Genomic DNA, 20,166 nt, shown 5'->3' on the forward strand with positions numbered 1-20,166 from the left:
TCTGGTGCTCTCAGGTAAAACTATGCTTAGCATTAAAGCTCTGGTGCTCTCAGGTCAGACCATGCTTAGGATTATATTATTAAGTTGCTGGATTTAATTCTTTTATATATACTTTTTTTAACCTTTTTTATACAGGTTTTTCTTATTAAGACAACACCTCTTTTCCAAGAGAGACCTGGTCTAAAAGCAGCCAGGGGAACAACGTTTCAGACAAAACTATTTACATACACTAACGCAACATTAAACAAAACCATAGACACACAACAATTACATATCACGTTAAAAAAACACGAATGTCATGACTGAAAAACAGCTGTCCTAAAGACACTCTTCTATACTATATACATCAATCAAGTGTTTAAACTCCACCAACGTGACTAGATCATAACATTTATGTAACGATAGTCATTTTCTTCCTCCTCCTCGGACGAGGAGAAGCGAGACGGATCGGACCAATACGCAGAGTGGTTAGTATCCATAGTGATTTAATATACAACAAAACAATATGCGATACAAAATAACAAAAATAACTACCGTGACAGTCCCGTGTGGCGAAAAACACTGACACAAGAACAAACACCCACAAAACACACGTGAAACCCCGGCTGCCTAAGTATGATTCTCAATCAGGGACAACGATTGACAGCTGCCTCTGATTGAGAATCATACCCGGCCGAACACAAACATCCCAACATAGAAAATAACACATAGACAACCCACCCAACTCACGCCCTGACCATACTAAATAAATACAAAAACAATGGAAAACAGGTCAGGAACGTGACAATTTAAACATGTTCAGGAGGGAATTCCAGGACCACAGAGCTGAGTAACTTAAACTATTTCTACCATGACCTGTTCTAATTCTTGGTACTGTTAAAAGCAAATATTGGCAGGAACTGGAACACGCTGCCGTATACACGTCGATCCAGAGCATACCAAACATGCTCAATGGGTGACATGTCTGGTGGGTATTCAGGCCATGGTAGAACTGGGACATTTTCAACTTCCAGGAATTGTGTTCAGATCCTTGCAACATGGGGCTGTGCATTACCATGCTGAAACAGGGACGTACTAACAACATGGGGCTGTGCATTATCATGCTGAAACAGGGACGTACTAACAGCATGGGGCTGTGCATTATCATGCTGAAACAGGGACGTGCTAACAACATGGGGCTGTGCATTATCATGCTGAAACAGGGACGTACTAACAACATGGGGCTGTGCATTATCATGCTGAAACAGGGACGTACTAACAACATGGGGCTGTGCATTATCATGCTGAAACAGGGACGTACTAACAACATGGGGCTGTGCATTATCATGCTGAAACAGGGACGTACTAACAACATGGGGCTGTGCATTATCATGCTGAAACAGGGACGTACTAACAACATGGGGCTGTGCATTATCATGCTGAAACAGGGACGTACTAACAACATGGGGCTGTGCATTATCATGCTGAAACAGGGACGTACTAACAGCATGGGGCTGTGCATTATCATGCTGAAACAGGGACGTACTAACAACATGGGGCTGTGCATTATCATGCTGAAACAGGGACGTACTAACAACATGGGGCTGTGCATTATCATGCTGAAACAGGGACGTACTAACAGCATGGGGCTGTGCATTATCATGCTGAAACAGGGACGTGCTAACAACATGGGGCTGTGCATTATCATGCTGAAACAGGGACGTACTAACAACATGGGGCTGTGCATTATCATGCTGAAACAGGGACGTACTAACAACATGGGGCTGTGCATTATCATGCTGAAACAGGGACGTACTAACAACATGGGGCTGTGCATTATCATGCTGAAACAGGGACGTACTAACAACATGGGGCTGTGCATTATCATGCTGAAACAGGGACGTACTAACAACATGGGGCTGTGCATTATCATGCTGAAACAGGGACGTACTAACAACTTTGGAAGCGGCTTATGGTGGTGAAATTAACGTTTTAATTCTCTCGCAACAGCTCTGGGGGACATTCCTGCAGTCAGTATGCCAATTACACGCTCCCTCAAATCTAGAGGCATCTGTGGCAATGTGTTGTGTGACAAAACTGCACATTTTAAAGTGGCCTTGTATTGTCCCCAGCACAAAACAGTTTTCGTATTGACTGACCTTCATGTCTTAAAGTAATGATGGACTGTCGTTTCTCTTTGCTTATTTAAGCTGTTCTTGCCATAATATGGACTTTGTCTATTACCAAATAGGACTATCTTCTGTATACCAACCCAACCTTGTCACAACACAACTGATTGGCTCAAACACATTAAGAAGGAAAGAAATTCCACAAACTAACTTTTAACAAGCCGTTCTAAAACTTTTGACCGGTAGTGTATGTATATGTATACATTGTTTTATATATTGTTGTATATATTATTAATATAGTTATTATTGTTGTATATATTATTAATATAGTTATGTATGTAGTTTTATATATTGTCGTATATATTATTAATATAGTTATATATTGTTTTATATATTGTTGTATATATTATTAATATAGTTATATATTGTTTTATATATTATTGTATATATTATTAATATAGTTATATACAGCACCAGTCAAAAGTTGGACACATCCACTCATTCAAGGGTTTTTCTTTATTTTACTATTTTCTTCATTGTAGAATAATAGTGAAGACATCAAAACCATGAAATAACACATATGGAATCATTTAGTAACCAATAAAGTGTTCATATTTTAGATTTGAGATTCTTCAAAGTAGCCACCCTTTGCCTTGATGACAGCTTTGCACACTCTTGGCATTTTCTCAACCAGCTTCACCTGGAATGCTTTTCCAACAGTCTTGAGGTAGTTCCCACATATATTGAGCACTTGTTGGCTGCTTTTCCTTCACTGCGGTACAACTCATCCCAAGCCATCTCAATTGGGTTGAATTTGGGTGCTTGTGGAGACCAGGTCATCTGATGCAGCACTCCATCACTCTCCTTCTTGGTCAAATAGCCCTTACACAGCCTGGAGGTGTGTTGGGTCATTGTCCCGTTGAAAAACAAACTATAGTCCCACTAAGCGCAAAGCAGATGGGATGGCGTATCACTGCAGAATGCTGTGGTAGCCATGTTGGTTAAGTGTGCCTTGAATTCTAAATAAATCACTGACAGTGTCACCAGCCAAGCACCATCACACCTCCTCCGCCATGCTTCATGGTGGGAACCACACATGCGGAGAACATCCATTCACCTACACTGCGTCTCACAAAGACACGGCGGTTGGAACCAAAAATCTCAAATTTGGACTCATCAGACCAAAGGACAGATTTCCACCAGTCTAATGTCCATTGCTCAGGTTTCTTGGCCCAAGCAAGTCTCTTCTTCTTATTGGTGTCCCGTAGTAGTGGTTTCATAGCAGCAATTCGACCATGAAAGGGGGGTGGCAGGTAACCTAGTGGTTAGAGCGTTGGGCCAGTAACTGAAAGGTTGCTGGATCGAATCCCTGAGTTGACAAGGTACAAATATGTCATTCTGCCCCCTGAACAAGGCAGTTAACCCACTGTTCCCCGGTAGGCTGTCGTTGTATATAAGATTTGTTTAATAACTGACTAGCCTAGTTAAATAAAGGTTTAAAAAATATATATTTATTAAAGCCTGATTCACGCTGTCTCCTCTGAACAGTTTATGTTGACATGTGTCTGTTACTTGAACTATGTGAAGCATTTATTTGGGCTGCAATTTCTTAGGTTGGTAACTCTAATGAACTCTGGGTCTTTCCTTTCCTGTGGTGATCCTCATGAGAGACAGTTTCATCGTAGCGCTTGATGGTTTTTGCTACTGCATTTGAAGAAACTTCCAAAGTTCTTGAAATGTTCCGTATTGACTGATCTTTAAGTCTTAAAGTAATGATGGGCTGTCGTTTCTCTTTGCTTATTTGAGCTGTTCTTGCCATAATATGGACTTGGTCTTTTACCAAAAAAAGATAGCCCTATGTTCTGTATACCACCCCTACCTTGTCACAACACAACTGATTGACTCAAATGCATTAAGAAGTAAAGAAATTGCACATATTAACTTTTATCACCTGTTAATTGAAATGCATTCCAAGTGACTACCTCATGAAGCTGGTTGAGAGAATGCCACGAGTGTGCAAAGCTGTCATCAAGGCAAAGGGTGGCTACTTTGAAGAATCTCAAATATAAAATATATTTTTATTTGTTTAACACTTTTTTGGTTACTAAATGATTCCATATGTGTTATTTCATGTCTTCACTAGTATTCCACAATATAGAAAATAGTAAAAATAAAACTTTGAATGAGTAGGTGTGTCCAAACCTTTGACTGGTACTGTATATTGTTTTATATATTGTTAATATAGTTGTATGTGTTGTTTGTGCTGCAGGAGTGCTGGCTGTGTTCCAGGGTATTGCCATCGGTAGCTCCAGGCATGTGTTAGGCTACATCTTCACCTCAGACCAGTGAGTGTTAGACAATATATCATTTATTATTAATAGACAGTGTGGTATGAAAGGATTGAAACCTTTGAGAAAGATGAGTAAAAACCCATTATTTACAATCTAGAATTCAAGTACTTAGCTGTATAGTAAGCACCAAAACATTTTGTGAGATTATAGTATTTTAAAATCAAATGTTATTAATCACATGATTGGTAAATAACAGGTGTAAACAAACAGTGAAATGCTTACAGCCCTTCCCAACAATGCAGAGAGAGAGAAAATAAAAAAAGCATGTAAATAGAGACAGGAGGAATATGTGGATGTGAAGGTCTACAGGGTAATGGAGATACGCACATATCGGGAGAGGTAAAGGGACCAGACAACAGGATAGATAATAGACAGTAACAGCAGTATACTGTAGGTAGGGGTAAAGGATAGATAATAGACAGTAACAGCAGTATACTGTAGGTAGGGGTAAAGGATAGATAATAGACAGTAGCAGCAGTATCCTGTAGGTAGGGGTAAAGGATAGATAATAGACAGTAACAGCAGTATACTGTAGGTAGGGGTAAAGGATAGATAATAGACAGTAACAGCAGTATACTGTAGGTAGGGGTAAAGGATAGATAATAGACAGTAACAGCAGTATACTGTAGGTAGAGGTAAAGGATAGATAATAGACAGTAACAGCAGTATACTGTAGGTAGGGGTAAAGGATAGATAATAGACAGTAACAGCAGTATACTGGAGGTAGGGGTAAAGGGACCAGACAACAGGATAGATAATAGACATGTTCTGTTCTGATATAATGAAGTCGCATGTAGTGTCAAGTGTAGACAGGACCTAAGTGATCTCTCAGTAGTTAATAGACCTCCTCCTGAGTCCTGTCCTGTCATCTCCAGAGCCATAGTGGACAACGTGTCAGTGAACCTGGGGCTATACACCTTCATACAGTTCTTTGATGCTCTACTGGTGAGTACATTTTACTGGTGAGTACCTGGGTCCCTACACATTCATACAGTTATCTCTACTGGTGAGTACCTGGGTCTCTACACATTCATACAGTTATCTCTACTGGTGAGTACCTGGGTCTCTACACATTCATACAGTTATCTCTACTGGTGAGTACCTGGGTCTCTACACATTCATACAGTTATCTCTACTGGTGAGTACCTGGGTATCTACACATTCATACAGTTATCTCTACTGGTGAGTACCCGGGTCTCTACACATTCATACAGTTATCTCTACTGGTGAGTACCTGGGTCTCTACACATTCATACAGTTATCTCTACTGGTGAGTACCTGGGTCTCTATACATTCATACAGTTATCTCTACTGGTGAGTACCTGGGTCTCTACACATTCGTACAGTTATCTCTACTGGTGAGTACCTGGGTCTCTACACATTCGTACAGTTATCTCTACTGGTGAGTACCTGGGTCTCTACACATTCATACAGTTATCTCTACTGGTGAGTACCTGGGTCTCTACACATTCATACAGTTATCTCTACTGGTGAGTACCTGGGTCTCTATACATTCATACAGTTATCTCTACTGGTGAGTACCTTGGTCTCTACACATTCGTACAGTTATCTCTACTGGTGAGTACCTGGGTCTCTACACATTCATACAGTTATCTCTACTGGAGAGTACCTGGGCCTCTACACATTCATACAGTTATCTCTACTGGTGAGTACCTGGGCCTCTACACATTCATACAGTTATCTCTACTGGTGAGTCTAACCAGCTAGTGTGTGTGTGTGTGTGTGTGTGTGTGTGTGTGTGTGTGTGTGTGTGTGTGTGTGTGTGTGTGTGTGTGTGTGTGTGTGTGTGTGTGTGTGTGTGTGTGTGTGTGTGTGTGTGTGTGTGTGTGTGTGTGTGTGTGTGTGTGTGTGTGTGTGTAGTGTGTTTGTTCAGGTATCCTGGTTGGAGCAGGTAAACAGAAGATAGCTGCGCTGTCTAACCTGGTCTCATACTATTGCGTTGGCCTTCCGGTCGGCATCGCTTTGATGTTCGCTGCTAAGCTCAGGATACTAGGTATTCTACCTCTATCTCTACCTCTACAACTACGTCTATCCTGACCTCTATCTATATCTCTACTTCTACGTCTATCTCTGCCTCAAAATCTCTACCTAAATCTACCTAAATCTCTACCTAATCTCTAAACTCTACCTCTATCTCTTCCTCAACATCTCAACCTCTATCTCTGCCTCAAAATCTCTACCTAAACATCTCTAAACTCTATCTATATCTCTACCACAACCTCTATCTCTACCACCATCTATATCTCTATACCTCCTACTCTACCGCTATCTATACCTCTATCTATATCTCTACCTCAATATCTCTACCTCTATCTCTACCTCAAAATCTCTACCTAAACATCTCTAAACTCTACCTCTATCTCTACCTCAACATCTCTACCTCTACCTCAACATCTCTACCTCAACATCTCTACCTCTATCTCTGCCTCAAAATCTCTACCTAAACATCTCTAAACTCTACCTCTATTGCTACCTCAACATCTCTACCTCTATCTCTGCCTCAACATCTCTACCTCAACATCTCTACCTCTATCTCTGCCTCAAAATCTCTACCTAAACATCTCTAAACTCTACCTCTATCTATACCTCAACATCTCAACCTCTATCTCTACCTATAGCTTACCTCTATCTATATCGCTACCTCAACATCTCTACCTCTATCTCTGCCTCAAAATCTCTACCTAAAAATCTCTAAACTCTACCTCTATCTCTACCTTAACATCTCAACCTATATCTCTACCTCAAAATCTCTGTCTCTATCTCTACCTCAACATCTCTGTCTCTATCTCTACCTCTACCTCAACATCTCTACCTCTATCTCTGCCTCAAAATCTCTACCTAAACATCTCTAAACGCTACCTCTATCTCTAACTCAACATCTCAACATCTATCTCTATCTCTACCTCTATCTTTCCCTCTATCTGTACCTGTAACTATATCTCTTTCTCTATCTCTCTACCACAACATCTCAAACTCTATCTCTACCCCTAACTCAACATCTCTATCTGTACCTATATCTCTACCTGTAACTCAACATCTCTATCTCTATCTGTACCTCTATCTTACACGCTATCTCTACCTATACCTCTATCTCTACCTCAACATTTCAACTTATGTCTCTATCTCTACCTGAACATTTCTACCTCTACCTCTACCTCTACCTCAACATCTCTACATCTACCTCAATCTCTACCTCTATCTGTACTTCTATACCTACCTCTATCTCTACCTCTATCTCTATCTGTACCTCTATCTCTAACTCAACATATCTACCTCTAACTCAACATCTACCTCAACCTCTATCTGTATCTCTATCTCTAACTCAACATCCCTCCCGGGTGGCGCAGTGGTCTAGGGCACTGCATCGCAGTGCTAGCTGCGCCACCAGAGTCTCTGGGTTCGCGCCCAGGCTCTGTCGCAGCCGGCCGCAACCGGGAGGTCTGTGGGGGCGACGCACAATTGGCATAGCGTCGTCCGGGTTAGGGAGGGTTTGGCCGGTAGGGATATCCTTGTCTCAGTAATAAAAATGTATGCACTCTACTGTAAGTCGCTCTGGATAAGAGCGTCTGCTAAATGACTAAAATGTAAATGTAAATGATCCCTGCCTCTTTTTCTATCTGTACCTATATCTCTACATGTGCCTCTTCCTCTATCTCTACCTCTATCTCTATCTGTCCCTCTATATTTACCTCTATTTCTACCTCTACCTCTACCTAAACATTTCTACCACTACATCTATCTCTATCTGTCCCTCTATATTTACCTCTATTTCTACCTCTACCTCTATCTCTATCTGTCCCTCTATATTTACCTCTATTTCTACCTCTACCTCTACCTAAACATTTCTACCACTACCTCTATCTCTATCTGTCCCTCTATATTTACCTCTATTTCTACCTCTACCTCTACCTAAACATTTCTACCACTACATCTATCTCTATCTGTCCCTCTATATTTACCTCTATTTCTACCTCTACCTCTACCTCTGCCTCTACCTCTACCTCTACCTAAACATTTCTACCACTACATCTATCTCTATCTGTCCCTCTATATTTACCTCTATTTCTACCTCTACCTCTGCCTCTACCTCTACCTCTACCTAAACATTTCTACCACTACATCTATCTCTATCTGTCCCTCTATATTTACCTCTATTTCTACCTCTACCTCTACCTCTGCCTCTACCTCTACCTCTACCTAAACATTTCTACCACTACATCTATCTCTATCTGTCCCTCTATATTTACCTCTATTTCTACCTCTGCCTCTACCTCTACCTCTACCTAAACATTTCTACCACTACATCTATCTCTATCTGTCCCTCTATATTTACCTCTATTTCTACCTCTACCTCTGCCTCTATTTCTACCTCTACCTCTGCCTCTACCTCTACCTCTACCTAAACATTTCTACCACTACATCTATCTCTATCTGTCCCTCTATATTTACCTCTATTTCTACCTCTACCTCTACCTCTGCCTCTACCTCTACCTCTACCTAAACATTTCTACCACTACATCTATCTCTATCTGTCCCTCTATATTTACCTCTATTTCTACCTCTGCCTCTACCTCTACCTCTACCTAAACATTTCTACCACTACATCTATCTCTATCTGTCCCTCTATATTTACCTCTATTTCTACCTCTACCTCTGCCTCTACCTCTACCTCTGCCTCTACCTCTACCTCTACCTAAACATTTCTACCACTACATCTATCTCTATCTGTCCCTCTATATTTACCTCTATTTCTACCTCTACCTCTACCTCTACCTAAACATTTCTACCACTACATCTATCTCTATCTGTCCCTCTATATTTACCTCTATTTCTACCTCTACCTCTACCTCTACCTCTACCTAAACATTTCTACCACTACATCTATCTCTATCTGTCCCTCTATATTTACCTCTATTTCTACCTCTACCTCTACCTCTGCCTCTACCTCTACCTCTACCTAAACATTTCTACCACTACCACTATCTCTATCTCTAATGACTTTCTCATTGGCAAGATAAGCAAACTTAGGGATGACATGCCAGCAACAAACACTGACACTACACATCCATGTATATCGTACCAAATTATGAAAGACAGGAATTGTACTTTTCCATAGAGTCAGTGTGGAAGAGGTGAAAAAAATATTGTTGTCTATCAACACTGACAAGCCACCAGAGTCTTACAATCTAGATGGAAAATTACTGAGGATAATAGCAGACGATATTGCCACACCTATTTGCCACATCTTCAATTTAAGCCTACTAGAGAGTGTGTGCCCTCAGGCTTGGAGGGAAGATAAAGTCATTCCGCTACCCAAGAATAGTAAAGCCCCCTTAACTGTCTAAAATAACCGCCCAATCAGTCTGTTACCAATCGTTAGTAAACTTCTGGAAAAAAATGTGTTTGACCAGATACAATGCTATTTTACAGTAAACAAATTGACAAAAGAATTTCAGCTTATAGGGAAGGACACTCAACAAGCACAGCACTTACACAAATGACTGATGATTGGCTGAGAGAAATTGATGCTAAAATGATTGTGGGGGCTGTTTTGTTAGACTTCAGTGCAGCTTTTGACATTATTGATCATAGTCTGCTACTGGAAAAACGTATGTGTTCTGGCTTTACATCCCCTGCTATAATGTGTTATGGCTTTACACCCCCTGCTATAATGTGTTATGGCTTTACACCCCCTGCTATAATGTGGATAAAGAGTTACTTGTCTAACAGAACACAAAGGGTGTTCTTTAATGGAAGCCTATCAAATATAATCCAGGTAGAAGCAGGAATTCCCCAGGGTAGCTGTTTAGGCCCATTACTTTTTTCAATCTTTACTAACAACATGCCACTGACTTTGAGTAAAGCCAGAGTGTCTGTGGATGACTCAACACTATACACGTCAGCTACTACAGAGTGTCTATGTATGTGGATGACTCAACACTATACACGTCAGCTACTACAGAGTGTCTATGTATGTGGATGACTCAACACTACACACGTCAGCTACTACAGAGTGTCTATGTATGACTCAACACTATACACGTCAGCTACTACAGAGTGTCTATGTATGTGGATGACTCAACACTATACACGTCAGCTACTACAGAGTGTCTATGTATGTGGATGACTCAACACTACACACGTCAGCTACTACAGAGTGTCTATGTATGTGGATGACTCAACACTATACACGTCAGCTACTACAGTGTGTCTATGTATGTGGATGACTCAACACTATACACGTCAGCTACTACAGTGTGTCTATGTATGACTCAACACTATACACGTCAGCTACTACAGAGTGTCTATGTATGTGGATGACTCAACACTATACACGTCAGCTACTACAGAGTGTCTATGTATGTGGATGACTCAACACTACACACGTCAGCTACTACAGAGTGTCTATGTATGTGGATGACTCAACACTATACACGTCAGCTACTACAGTGTGTCTATGTATGACTCAACACTATACACGTCAGCTACTACAGAGTGTCTATGTATGTGGATGACTCAACACTACACACGTCAGCTACTACAGAGTGTCTATGTATGTGGATGACTCAACACTATACACGTCAGCTACTACAGAGTGTCTATGTATGCGGATGACTCAACACTATACACGTCAGCTACTACAGAGTGTCTATGTATGTGGATGACTCAACACTATACACGTCAGCTACTACAGAGTGTCTATGTATGTGGATGACTCAACACTATACACGTCAGCTACTACAGTGTGTCTATGTATGTGGATGACTCAACACTATACACGTCAGTTACTACAGAGTGTCTATGTATGAGGATGACTCAACACTATATACGTCAGCTACTACAGAGACTGAAATGACTGCAACACTTAATCAAGAGCTGCAGTTAGGTTCAGAATGGGTGGCAAGGAATAAGTTAGCCCTAAATATTTCTAAAACTGAAAGCATTGAGTTTGGAACGAAACACTCACTAAACGCTAAACCTTAGCTAAATCTTGCAATACATAATGTGGAAATTGAGCAAGTTGAGGAGACTAAACTGCTTGGAGTAACACTAGATTGTAAACTGTGAGAGTCAAATGATATTGATGCAGTAGTAGCTGAAGATGGGTCTGTCTATAATAAAGCGTTGCTCTGTCTTCTTAACAACACTATCAACAAGGCAGGTCCTACAGGCTCTAGATTTGTCGCAAATTGACTACTGTTCAGTCGTGTGGTCAAGTGCCACAAAAAAGGACTGAGGAAAATTGCAATTGGCTCAGAACAGGGCAGAACGATTGGCCCCTTGGATGTACACAGAGAGCTAACATTAATAATATGCATGTCAATCTCTCCTAGCTGACAGTGGAGGAGAGATTGACTTCATCACTATTTGTATTTATGAGCGGTATTAACATGTTGAATGCACCGAGCTGTCTGTCTAACCTACTGGCACACAGCTCAGACACCCATACATACCCCACAAGACATGTCACCAGAGGTCTCTTCACAATCCCCAAGTCCAGAACAGACTATGGGAGGCACACAGTACTACATAGAGCCATGACTACATGGAACTCTATTCCACAGTACTACATAGAGCCATGACTACATGGAACTCTATTCCACAGTACTACATAGAGCCATGACTACATGGAACTCTATTCCACAACAGGTAACTGATGCAACCTCCATCAATTAAAGACAGTACTGTTCAGCCGTCTTCATCGACCTGGCAAAGGCTTTCGACTCTACTATTCTTATGAGCAGACTCAACAGCCTTGGTTTCGCTAATGACTGCCTCGCCTGGTTCACCAACTACTTCTCAGACAGAGTTCAGTGTGTGAAATCGGAGGGTGGGCCTCCCGGGTGGCGCAGTGGTCTAGGGTATATGGTCTATGGTATAATCAGCCTTAATTTGCTGGACCCCAGGAAGAGTAGCTACTGCCTTGGCAGGAACTAATGGGGATCCATAATAAACCCCAGGAAGAGTAGCTGCTGCCTTGACAGGAACTAATGGGGATCTATAATAAACCCCAGGAAGAGTAGCTGCTGCCTTGGCAGGAACTAATGGGGATCCATAATAAACCCCAGGAAGAGTAGCTGCTGCCTTGACAGAAACTAATGGGGATCTATAATAAACCCCAGGAAGAGTAGCTGCTGCCTTGGCAGGAACTAATGGGGATCCATAATAAACCCCAGGAAGAGTAGCTGCTGCCTTGACAGGAACTAATGGGGATCCATAATAAACCCCAGGAAGAGTAGCTGCTGCCTTGACAGGAACTAATGGGGATCTATAATAAACCCCAGGAAGAGTAGCTGCTGCCTTGGCAGGAACTAATGAGGATCCATAATAAACCCCAGGAACTAATGGGGATCCATAATAAACCCCAGGAAGAGTAGCTGCTGCCTTGACAGGAACTAATGGGGATCCATAATAAACCCCAGGAAGAGTAGCTGCTGCCTTGACAGGAACTAATGGGGATCTATAATAAACCCCAGGAAGAGTAGCTGCTGCCTTGGCAGGAACTAATGGGGATCTATAATAAACCCCAGGAAGAGTAGCTGCTGCCTTGGCAGGAACTAATGGGGATCCATAATAAACCCCAGGAAGAGTAGCTGCTGCCTTGGCAGGAACTAATGGGGATCTATAATAAACCCCAGGAAGAGTAGCTGCTGCCTTGGCAGGAACTAATGGGGATCTATAATAAACCCCAGGAAGAGTAGCTGCTGCCTTGGCAGGAACTAATGGGGATCCATAATAAACCCCAGGAAGAGTAGCTGCTGCCTTGGCAGGAACTAATGGGGATCTATAATAAACCCCAGGAAGAGTAGCTGCTGCCTTGACAGGAACTAATGGGGATCCATAATAAACCCCAGTAAGAGTAGCTGCTCCCTTGGCAGGAACTAATGGGGATCCATAATAAACCCCAGGAAGAGTAGCTGCTGCCTTGGCAGGAACTAATGGAGATCCATAATAAACCCCAGGAAGAGTAGCTGCTGCTTTGGCAGGAACTAATGGGGATCCATAATAAACCCCAGGAAGAGTAGCTGCTGCCTTGGCAGGAACTAATGGGGATCCCTAATAAACCCCAGGAAGAGTAGCTGCTGCTTTGGCAGGAACTAATGGGGATCCATAATAAACCCCAGGAAGAGTAGCTGCTGCTTTGGCAGGAACTAATGGGGATCCATAATAAACCCCAGGAAGAGTAGCTGCTGATTGGCAGGAACTAATGGGGATCCCTAATAAACCCCAGGAAGAGTAGCTGCTGCTTTGGCAGGAACTAATGGGGATCCATAATAAACCCCAGGAAGAGTAGCTGCTGCCTTGGCAGGAACTAATGGGGATCCATAATAAACCCCAGGAAGAGTAGCTGCTGATTGGCAGGAACTAATGGGGATCCATAATAAACCCCAGGAAGAGTAGCTGCTGCTTTGGCAGGAACTAATGGGGATCCATAATAAACCCCAGGAAGAGTAGCTGCTGATTGGCAGGAACTAATGGGGATCCATAATAAACCCCAGGAAGAGTAGCTGATGCCTTGGCAGGAACTAATGGGGATCCATAATAAATACACAGGAAGAGAAGCTGCTGCCTTGGCAGGAACTAATGGGGATCCATAATAAACCCCAGGAAGAGTAGCTGCTGATTGGCAGGAACTAATGGGGATCCATAATAAACCCCAGGAAGAGTAGCTGCTGCCTTGACAGGAACTAATGGGGATCCATAATAAACCCCAGGAAGAGTAGCTGCTGCCTTGGCAGGAACTAATGGGGATCCATAATAAACCCCAGGAAGAGTAGCTGCTGCCTTGACAGGAACTAATGGGGATCCATAATAAACCCCAGGAAGAGTAGCTGATGCCTTGGCAGGAACTAATGGGGATCCATAATAAATACACAGGAAGAGAAGCTGCTGCCTTGGCAGGAACTAATGGGGATCCATAATAAACCCCAGGAAGAGTAGCTGCTGCCTTGGCAGGAACTATTGGGGATCCATAATAAACCCCAGGAAGAGTAGCTGCTGCCTTGGCAGGAACTAATGGGGATCCATAATAAACCCCAGGAAGAGTAGCTGCTGCCTTGGCAGGAACTAATGGGGATCCATAATAAACCCCAGGAAGAGTAGCTGCTGCCTTGGCAGGAACAAATGGGGATCCATAATAAACCCCAGGAAGAGTAGCTGCTGCCTTGGCAGGAACAAATGGGGATCCATAATAAATACATCACTACATCCATCTTAATCTCTAGCTCTACCTTTATCTCTACATCTATCACTACCTCCATCTCTCTATAAAATGTTATTTGACCTCCATCTCTCTATCTCTATTACTATCTCAGTCTTTGTTAGACACTGATCTAGTGTGTGATAACTCTGTAATTGTGTGTGACGTGTGTGTGTGTGCTCTCCCTGTCAGGTTTGTGGGTAGGTCTCCTCTTCTGTGTCATCCTCCAGACTGGGTTCTTCCTTGTCATCATCTTCAAACTCAACTGGCAGCAGGTCGCCAAGGAGGTACCCTGACCTGTCTGTCTGTCTGTCTGTCTGTCTGTCTGTCTGTCTGTCTGTGTCTGTCTGTCTGTCTGTCTGTGTCTGTCTGTCTGTCTGTGTCTGTCTGTCTGTCTGTGTCTGTCTGTCTGTCTGTCTGTGTCTGTCTGTCTGTCTGTCTGTTCTTCTCTTGATGTTGGTATTGTCTGTCTGTCTGTCTGTCTGTCTGTCTGTCTGTCTGTCTGTCTGTCTGTTCTTCTCTTGTTGTTGGTATTGTCTGTCTGTCTGTCTATCTGTTCTTCTCTTGTTGTTGGTATTGTCTGTCTGTCTGTCTGTCTGTTCTTCTCTTGTTGTTGGTATTGTCTGTCTGTCTGTCTGTCTGTCTGTCTGTCTGTCTGTCTTTCTCTTGTTGTTGGTATTGTCTGTCTGTCTGTCTGTCTGTCTGTCTGTCTGTCTATTCTTCTCTTGTTGTTGGTATTGTCTGTCTGTCTGTCTGTCTGTCTGTCTGTCTGTCTGTCTATTCTTCTCTTGTTGTTGGTATTGTCTGTCTGTCTGTCTGTCTGTCTGTCTGTCTGTCTGTCTGTCTGTCTGTCTTTCTCTTGTTGTTGGTATTGTCTGTCTGTCTGTCTGTCTGTCTGTCTGTCTGTCTATTCTTCTCTTGTTGTTGGTATTGTCTGTCTGTCTGTCTGTCTGTCTGTCTGTCTGTCTGTCTGTTCTTCTCTTGTTGTTGGTATTGTCTGTCTGTCTGTCTGTCTGTCTGTCTGTCTGTCTGTCTGTCTGTCTGTCTGTCTGTCTGTTCTTCTCTTGTTGTTGGTATTGTCTGTCTGTCTGTCTGTCTGTCTGTCTGTCTGTCTATTCTTCTCTTGTTGTTGGTATTGTCTGTCTGTCTGTCTGTCTGTCTGTCTGTCTGTCTGTCTGTCTGTCTGTCTGTCTGTTCTTCTCTTGTTGTTGGTATTGTCTGTCTGTCTGTCTGTCTGTCTGTCTGTCTGTCTGTCTGTCTGTCTGTTCTTCTCTTGTTGTTGGTATTGTCTGTCTGTCTGTCTGTCTGTCTGTCTGTCTGTCTGTCTGTCTGTTCTTCTCTTGTTGTTGGTATTGTCTGTCTGTCTGTCTGTCTGTCTGTCTGTCTGTCTGTTCTTCTCTTGTTGTTGGTATTGTCTGTCTGTCTGTCTGTCTATATATGGCAAATAAAAGTCCAAACTGGATGGTGATCAGAGATAGATGGGAGGGGTTGAGGGGAGCTGAAGGATGGGACTGGATGGTGTTAGGAGATAGATGGGAGGGGTTGAGGGGAGCTGAAGGATGGGACTGGATGGTGTTAGGAGATAGATGGGAGGGGTTGAGGGGAGCTGAAGGATGGGACTGGATGGTGTTAGGAGATAGATGGGAGGGGTTGAGGGGAGCTGAAGGATGGGACTGGGTGGTGGTCAGAGATAGATGGGAGGGGTTGAGGGGAGCTGAAGGATGGGACTGGATGGTGTTAGGAGATAGATGGGAGGGGTTGAGGGGAGCTGAAGGATGGGACTGGATGGTGATCAGAGATAGATGGGAGGGGTTGAGGGGAGCTGAAGAATGGGACTGGATGGTGTTCAGAGATAGATGGGAGGGGTTGAGGGGAGCTGAAGGATGGGACTGGATGGTGTTCAGAGATAGATGGGAGGGGTTGAGGGGAACTGAAGGATGGGACTGGATGGTGTTCAGAGATAGATGGGAGGGGTTGAGGGGAGCTGAAGAATGGGACTGGATGGTGTTCAGAGATAGATGGGAGGGGTTGAGGGGAGCTGAAGGATGGGACTGGATGGTGTTAGGAGATAGATGGGAGGGGTTGAGGAGAGCTGAAGGATGGGACTGGATGGTGTTCAGAGATAGATGGGAGGGGTTGAGGGGAGCTGAAGGATGGGACTGGATGGTGTTCAGAGATAGATGGGAGGGGTTGAGGAGAGCTGAAGAATGGGACTGGATGGTGTTCAGAGATAGATGGGAGGGGTTGAGGGGAGCTGAAGGATGGGACTGGATGGTGTTCAGAGATAGATGGGAGGGGTTGAGGGGAGCTGAAGGATGGGACTGGATGGTGTTAGGAGATAGATGGGAGGGGTTGAGAGGAGCTGAAGGATGGGACTGGATGGTGTTCAGAGATATATGGGAGGGGTTGAGGGGAGCTGAAGGATGAGACTAAAAATATCAAGATAACTTTTGTAAAATTCATTGTGTCCGTAAAATATATATAGTTTCTGAACTTTTGTGAAATAATACAGTTAAAAATATATGGCAAATATAAATCAAACTGGATGGTCTTCAGATATGGATAGAAGGGGTTGATGATAGCTGTAGGATGGGATTAAAAACAAACATAAGTTAACTATTGTAAAATACATGGTGTCCGTAAAATGTATATAGTATGTATAAACTGGAAGTAGAAGCCTAAGTGTCATTGTTCATTAGTTTACTCCAATTAGGGGTGGTAGGGTTAGGGGGAAATAATAAAGATGGAAAATATACACATTTTTATATATATATATGGGGCATTGGAAATGATGCAGCCAATTACATTGATTGAAAATACAATCTATCTGCAATAAAAAAGCTGATCTACCCCCTAAAAAAACAAAAACAAAGCAGTTCTACTGACTAACAACCATGTGATTCCTCAGGCCCAGGTGCGTGCTGGGAAGAGTGGGCTGGTAACGTGCGTTCCAGCGAAGCCTCCTATTGGACAGCCGCTGATTCAAACTCTGCTTCCAGAAGGTTCTCGAAGCACTGACACGGTGAGGGAATATATGTGTGTGTGTGTGTGTGTGTGTGTGTGTGTGTGTTCAGCATCCATGTATACGTGCTCTGTAGTCTGTGTTAAATGCCATGTGTCCTGTATCTCATCTTAATGCCATGTGTCCTGTATCTCATCTTAATGCCATGTGTCCTGTATCTCATCTTAATGCCATGTGTCCTGTATCTCATCTTAATGCCATGTGTCCTGTATCTCATCTTAATGCCATGTGTCCTGTATCTCATCTTAATGCCATGTGTCCTGTATCTCATCTTAATACCATGTGTCCTGTATCTCATCTTAATACCATGTGTCCTGTATCTCATCTTAATACCATGTGTCCTGTATCTCATCTTAATACCATGTGTCCTGTATCTCATCGTAATGCCATGTGTCCTGTATCTCATCTTAATGCCATGTGTCCTGTATCTCATCTTAAAGCCATGTGTCCAGTATCTCATCTTAATGCCATGTGTCCTGTATCTCATCTTAAAGCCATGTGTCCTGTATCTCATCTTAATGCCATGTGTCCTGTATCTCATCTTAATGCCATGTGTCCTGTATCTCATCTTAATGCCATGTGTCCTGTATCTCATCTTAATGCCATGTGTCCTGTATCTCATCTTAATGCCATGTGTCCTGTATCTCATCTTAATGCCATGTGTCCTGTATCTCATCTTAATGCCATGTGTCCTGTATCTCATCTTAATGCCATGTGTCCTGTATCTCATCTTAATGCCATGTGTCCTGTATCTCATCTTAATGCCATGTGTCCTGTATCTCATCTTAATGCCATGTGTCCTGTATCTCATCTTAATGCCATGTGTCCTGTATCTCATCTTAATGCCATGTGTCCTGTATCTCATCTTAATGCCATGTGTCCTGTATCTCATCTTAATGCCATGTGTCCTGTATCTCATCTTAATGCCATGTGTCCTGTATCTCATCTTAATGCCATGTGTCCTGTATCTCATCTTAATGCCATGTGTCCTGTATCTCATCTTAAAGCCATGTGTCCAGTATCTCATCTTAATGCCATGTGTCCTGTATCTCATCTTAAAGCCATGTGTCCAGTATCTCATCTTAATGCCATGTGTCCTGTATCTCATCTTAAAGCCATGTGTCCAGTATCTCATCTTAATGCCATGTGTCCTGTATCTCATCTTAAAGCCATGTGTCCAGTATCTCATCTTAATGCCATGTGTCCTGTATCTCATCTTAATGCCATGTGTCCAGTATCTCATCTTAATGCCATGTGTCCTGTATCTCATCTTAAAGCCATGTGTCCAGTATCTCATCTTAATGCCATGTGTCCTGTATCACCTTAATGCCATGTGTCCTGTATCTCATCTTAATGCTGTGTTAATGCTGTGTTTTGTGTACATCTCCAGGCCCAGCCAGAGAGCGATGAATCCAAACCGCCTGGTTACACACCAGTCAGCACCCAGGGAGGAGTAGCAAGTGGAGTGGAACAGCAGGAGGGCCCAGGTGTCCAGTCCAAAGGTCTGCTGTCTGCCTCTCAGCTGGTCCTGAGGAGAGGTTTCACTCTGCTGACTGCATTATTCCTCCTGGCCACAGGGGTCGCTGTTCACCTGGCCTGTCCCCCTCCTGCACCCTCCATCCACAGCCTCTCCAACCTCACCCTGGACTGGACCAACTCTTCTACCCCCACAACCCCCCTGGAGCTCACCTCACCCCTCTGAGACAAGAGAAGGAGGGGAGAGAGGAGAGGGGTAGAGGGACTGGGTTGAGTCTCTCTGCAGGGACCAATGGTGTCTGAATGAACTGAACAGCACAGTGCTGGGGTCCTGAGACTCTCCTGATCAGAGGAACAGCTGCCCCCATCTCCTCTCCCCTTGTGGCCGTCTGCACTGCTGTCTTCACTGCTTCTATACTACTGTTCCTTCTGAAGATACATTTTTTAGTCTCCTAACATGTTTCCAATATAGTTGTCTTTCACTGCGATGTCTACTCAGTCTAATGTAGAACAGTTTTAATCTGGAAGTGTGAAATCAGTGTAAATGTCTGATTTCCAATCTATGAGATTATTTCCTATTGTAGGTTGATGTGAGTGTACTTGTTTCTACTGTGTAAAGTCACTGCACTTGGCCTATTACCAGTTGAAAAAGCTTTCAAATTGTCAAATAAAAGACTAACATTGAGTTCTCAATGAAATGTCCAGCCAAATGACCGGCGGTCAGATCAATAAAAAATATTCTATATGAGTGAGATGTCAGGTACATTGTCTGTCTAAGTATTCACTGGAAACATGCTAGGGACATTAGCATCGCATTTACAGTAAACATATTAGGGGTATTAGTATCATATATAAACTCATGCTAGGGACGTTAGCATCGTACATAAACCCATGCTAGGGGCATTAGCATCCTATACAGTATAAACCCATGCTAGGGGCATTAGCATCCTATACAGTATAAACCCATGCTAGGGGCATTAGCATCCT

At 42.9% G+C, this 20,166-nt stretch overlaps 1 protein-coding gene across 6 annotated transcripts in view; it reads left to right on the plus strand.

Moving 5' to 3' along the window:
- slc47a1 (solute carrier family 47 member 1) overlaps positions 1 to 19,927 on the plus strand; it is a 47,110-nt gene extending 27,183 nt beyond the window's left edge. For all 6 annotated transcript variants that reach the window (XM_055941384.1, XM_055941386.1, XM_055941383.1 and 3 more), the window contains 6 exons: positions 4,378 to 4,453; positions 5,335 to 5,404; positions 6,341 to 6,473; positions 14,874 to 14,968; positions 17,590 to 17,703; positions 19,094 to 19,927. In XM_055941384.1, the coding sequence (XP_055797359.1) occupies positions 4,378 to 4,453; positions 5,335 to 5,404; positions 6,341 to 6,473; positions 14,874 to 14,968; positions 17,590 to 17,703; positions 19,094 to 19,405 (800 nt within the window). In that variant the 3' untranslated portion in view covers positions 19,406 to 19,927. The remainder of the gene's footprint in view (positions 1 to 4,377; positions 4,454 to 5,334; positions 5,405 to 6,340; positions 6,474 to 14,873; positions 14,969 to 17,589; positions 17,704 to 19,093) is intronic.
- Positions 19,928 to 20,166: the final 239 nt, after the last annotated feature.

This window comes from Salvelinus fontinalis, chromosome 13 (assembly GCF_029448725.1).
Source record: "Salvelinus fontinalis isolate EN_2023a chromosome 13, ASM2944872v1, whole genome shotgun sequence".
NCBI classification, from domain to species: domain Eukaryota; kingdom Metazoa; phylum Chordata; class Actinopteri; order Salmoniformes; family Salmonidae; genus Salvelinus; species Salvelinus fontinalis.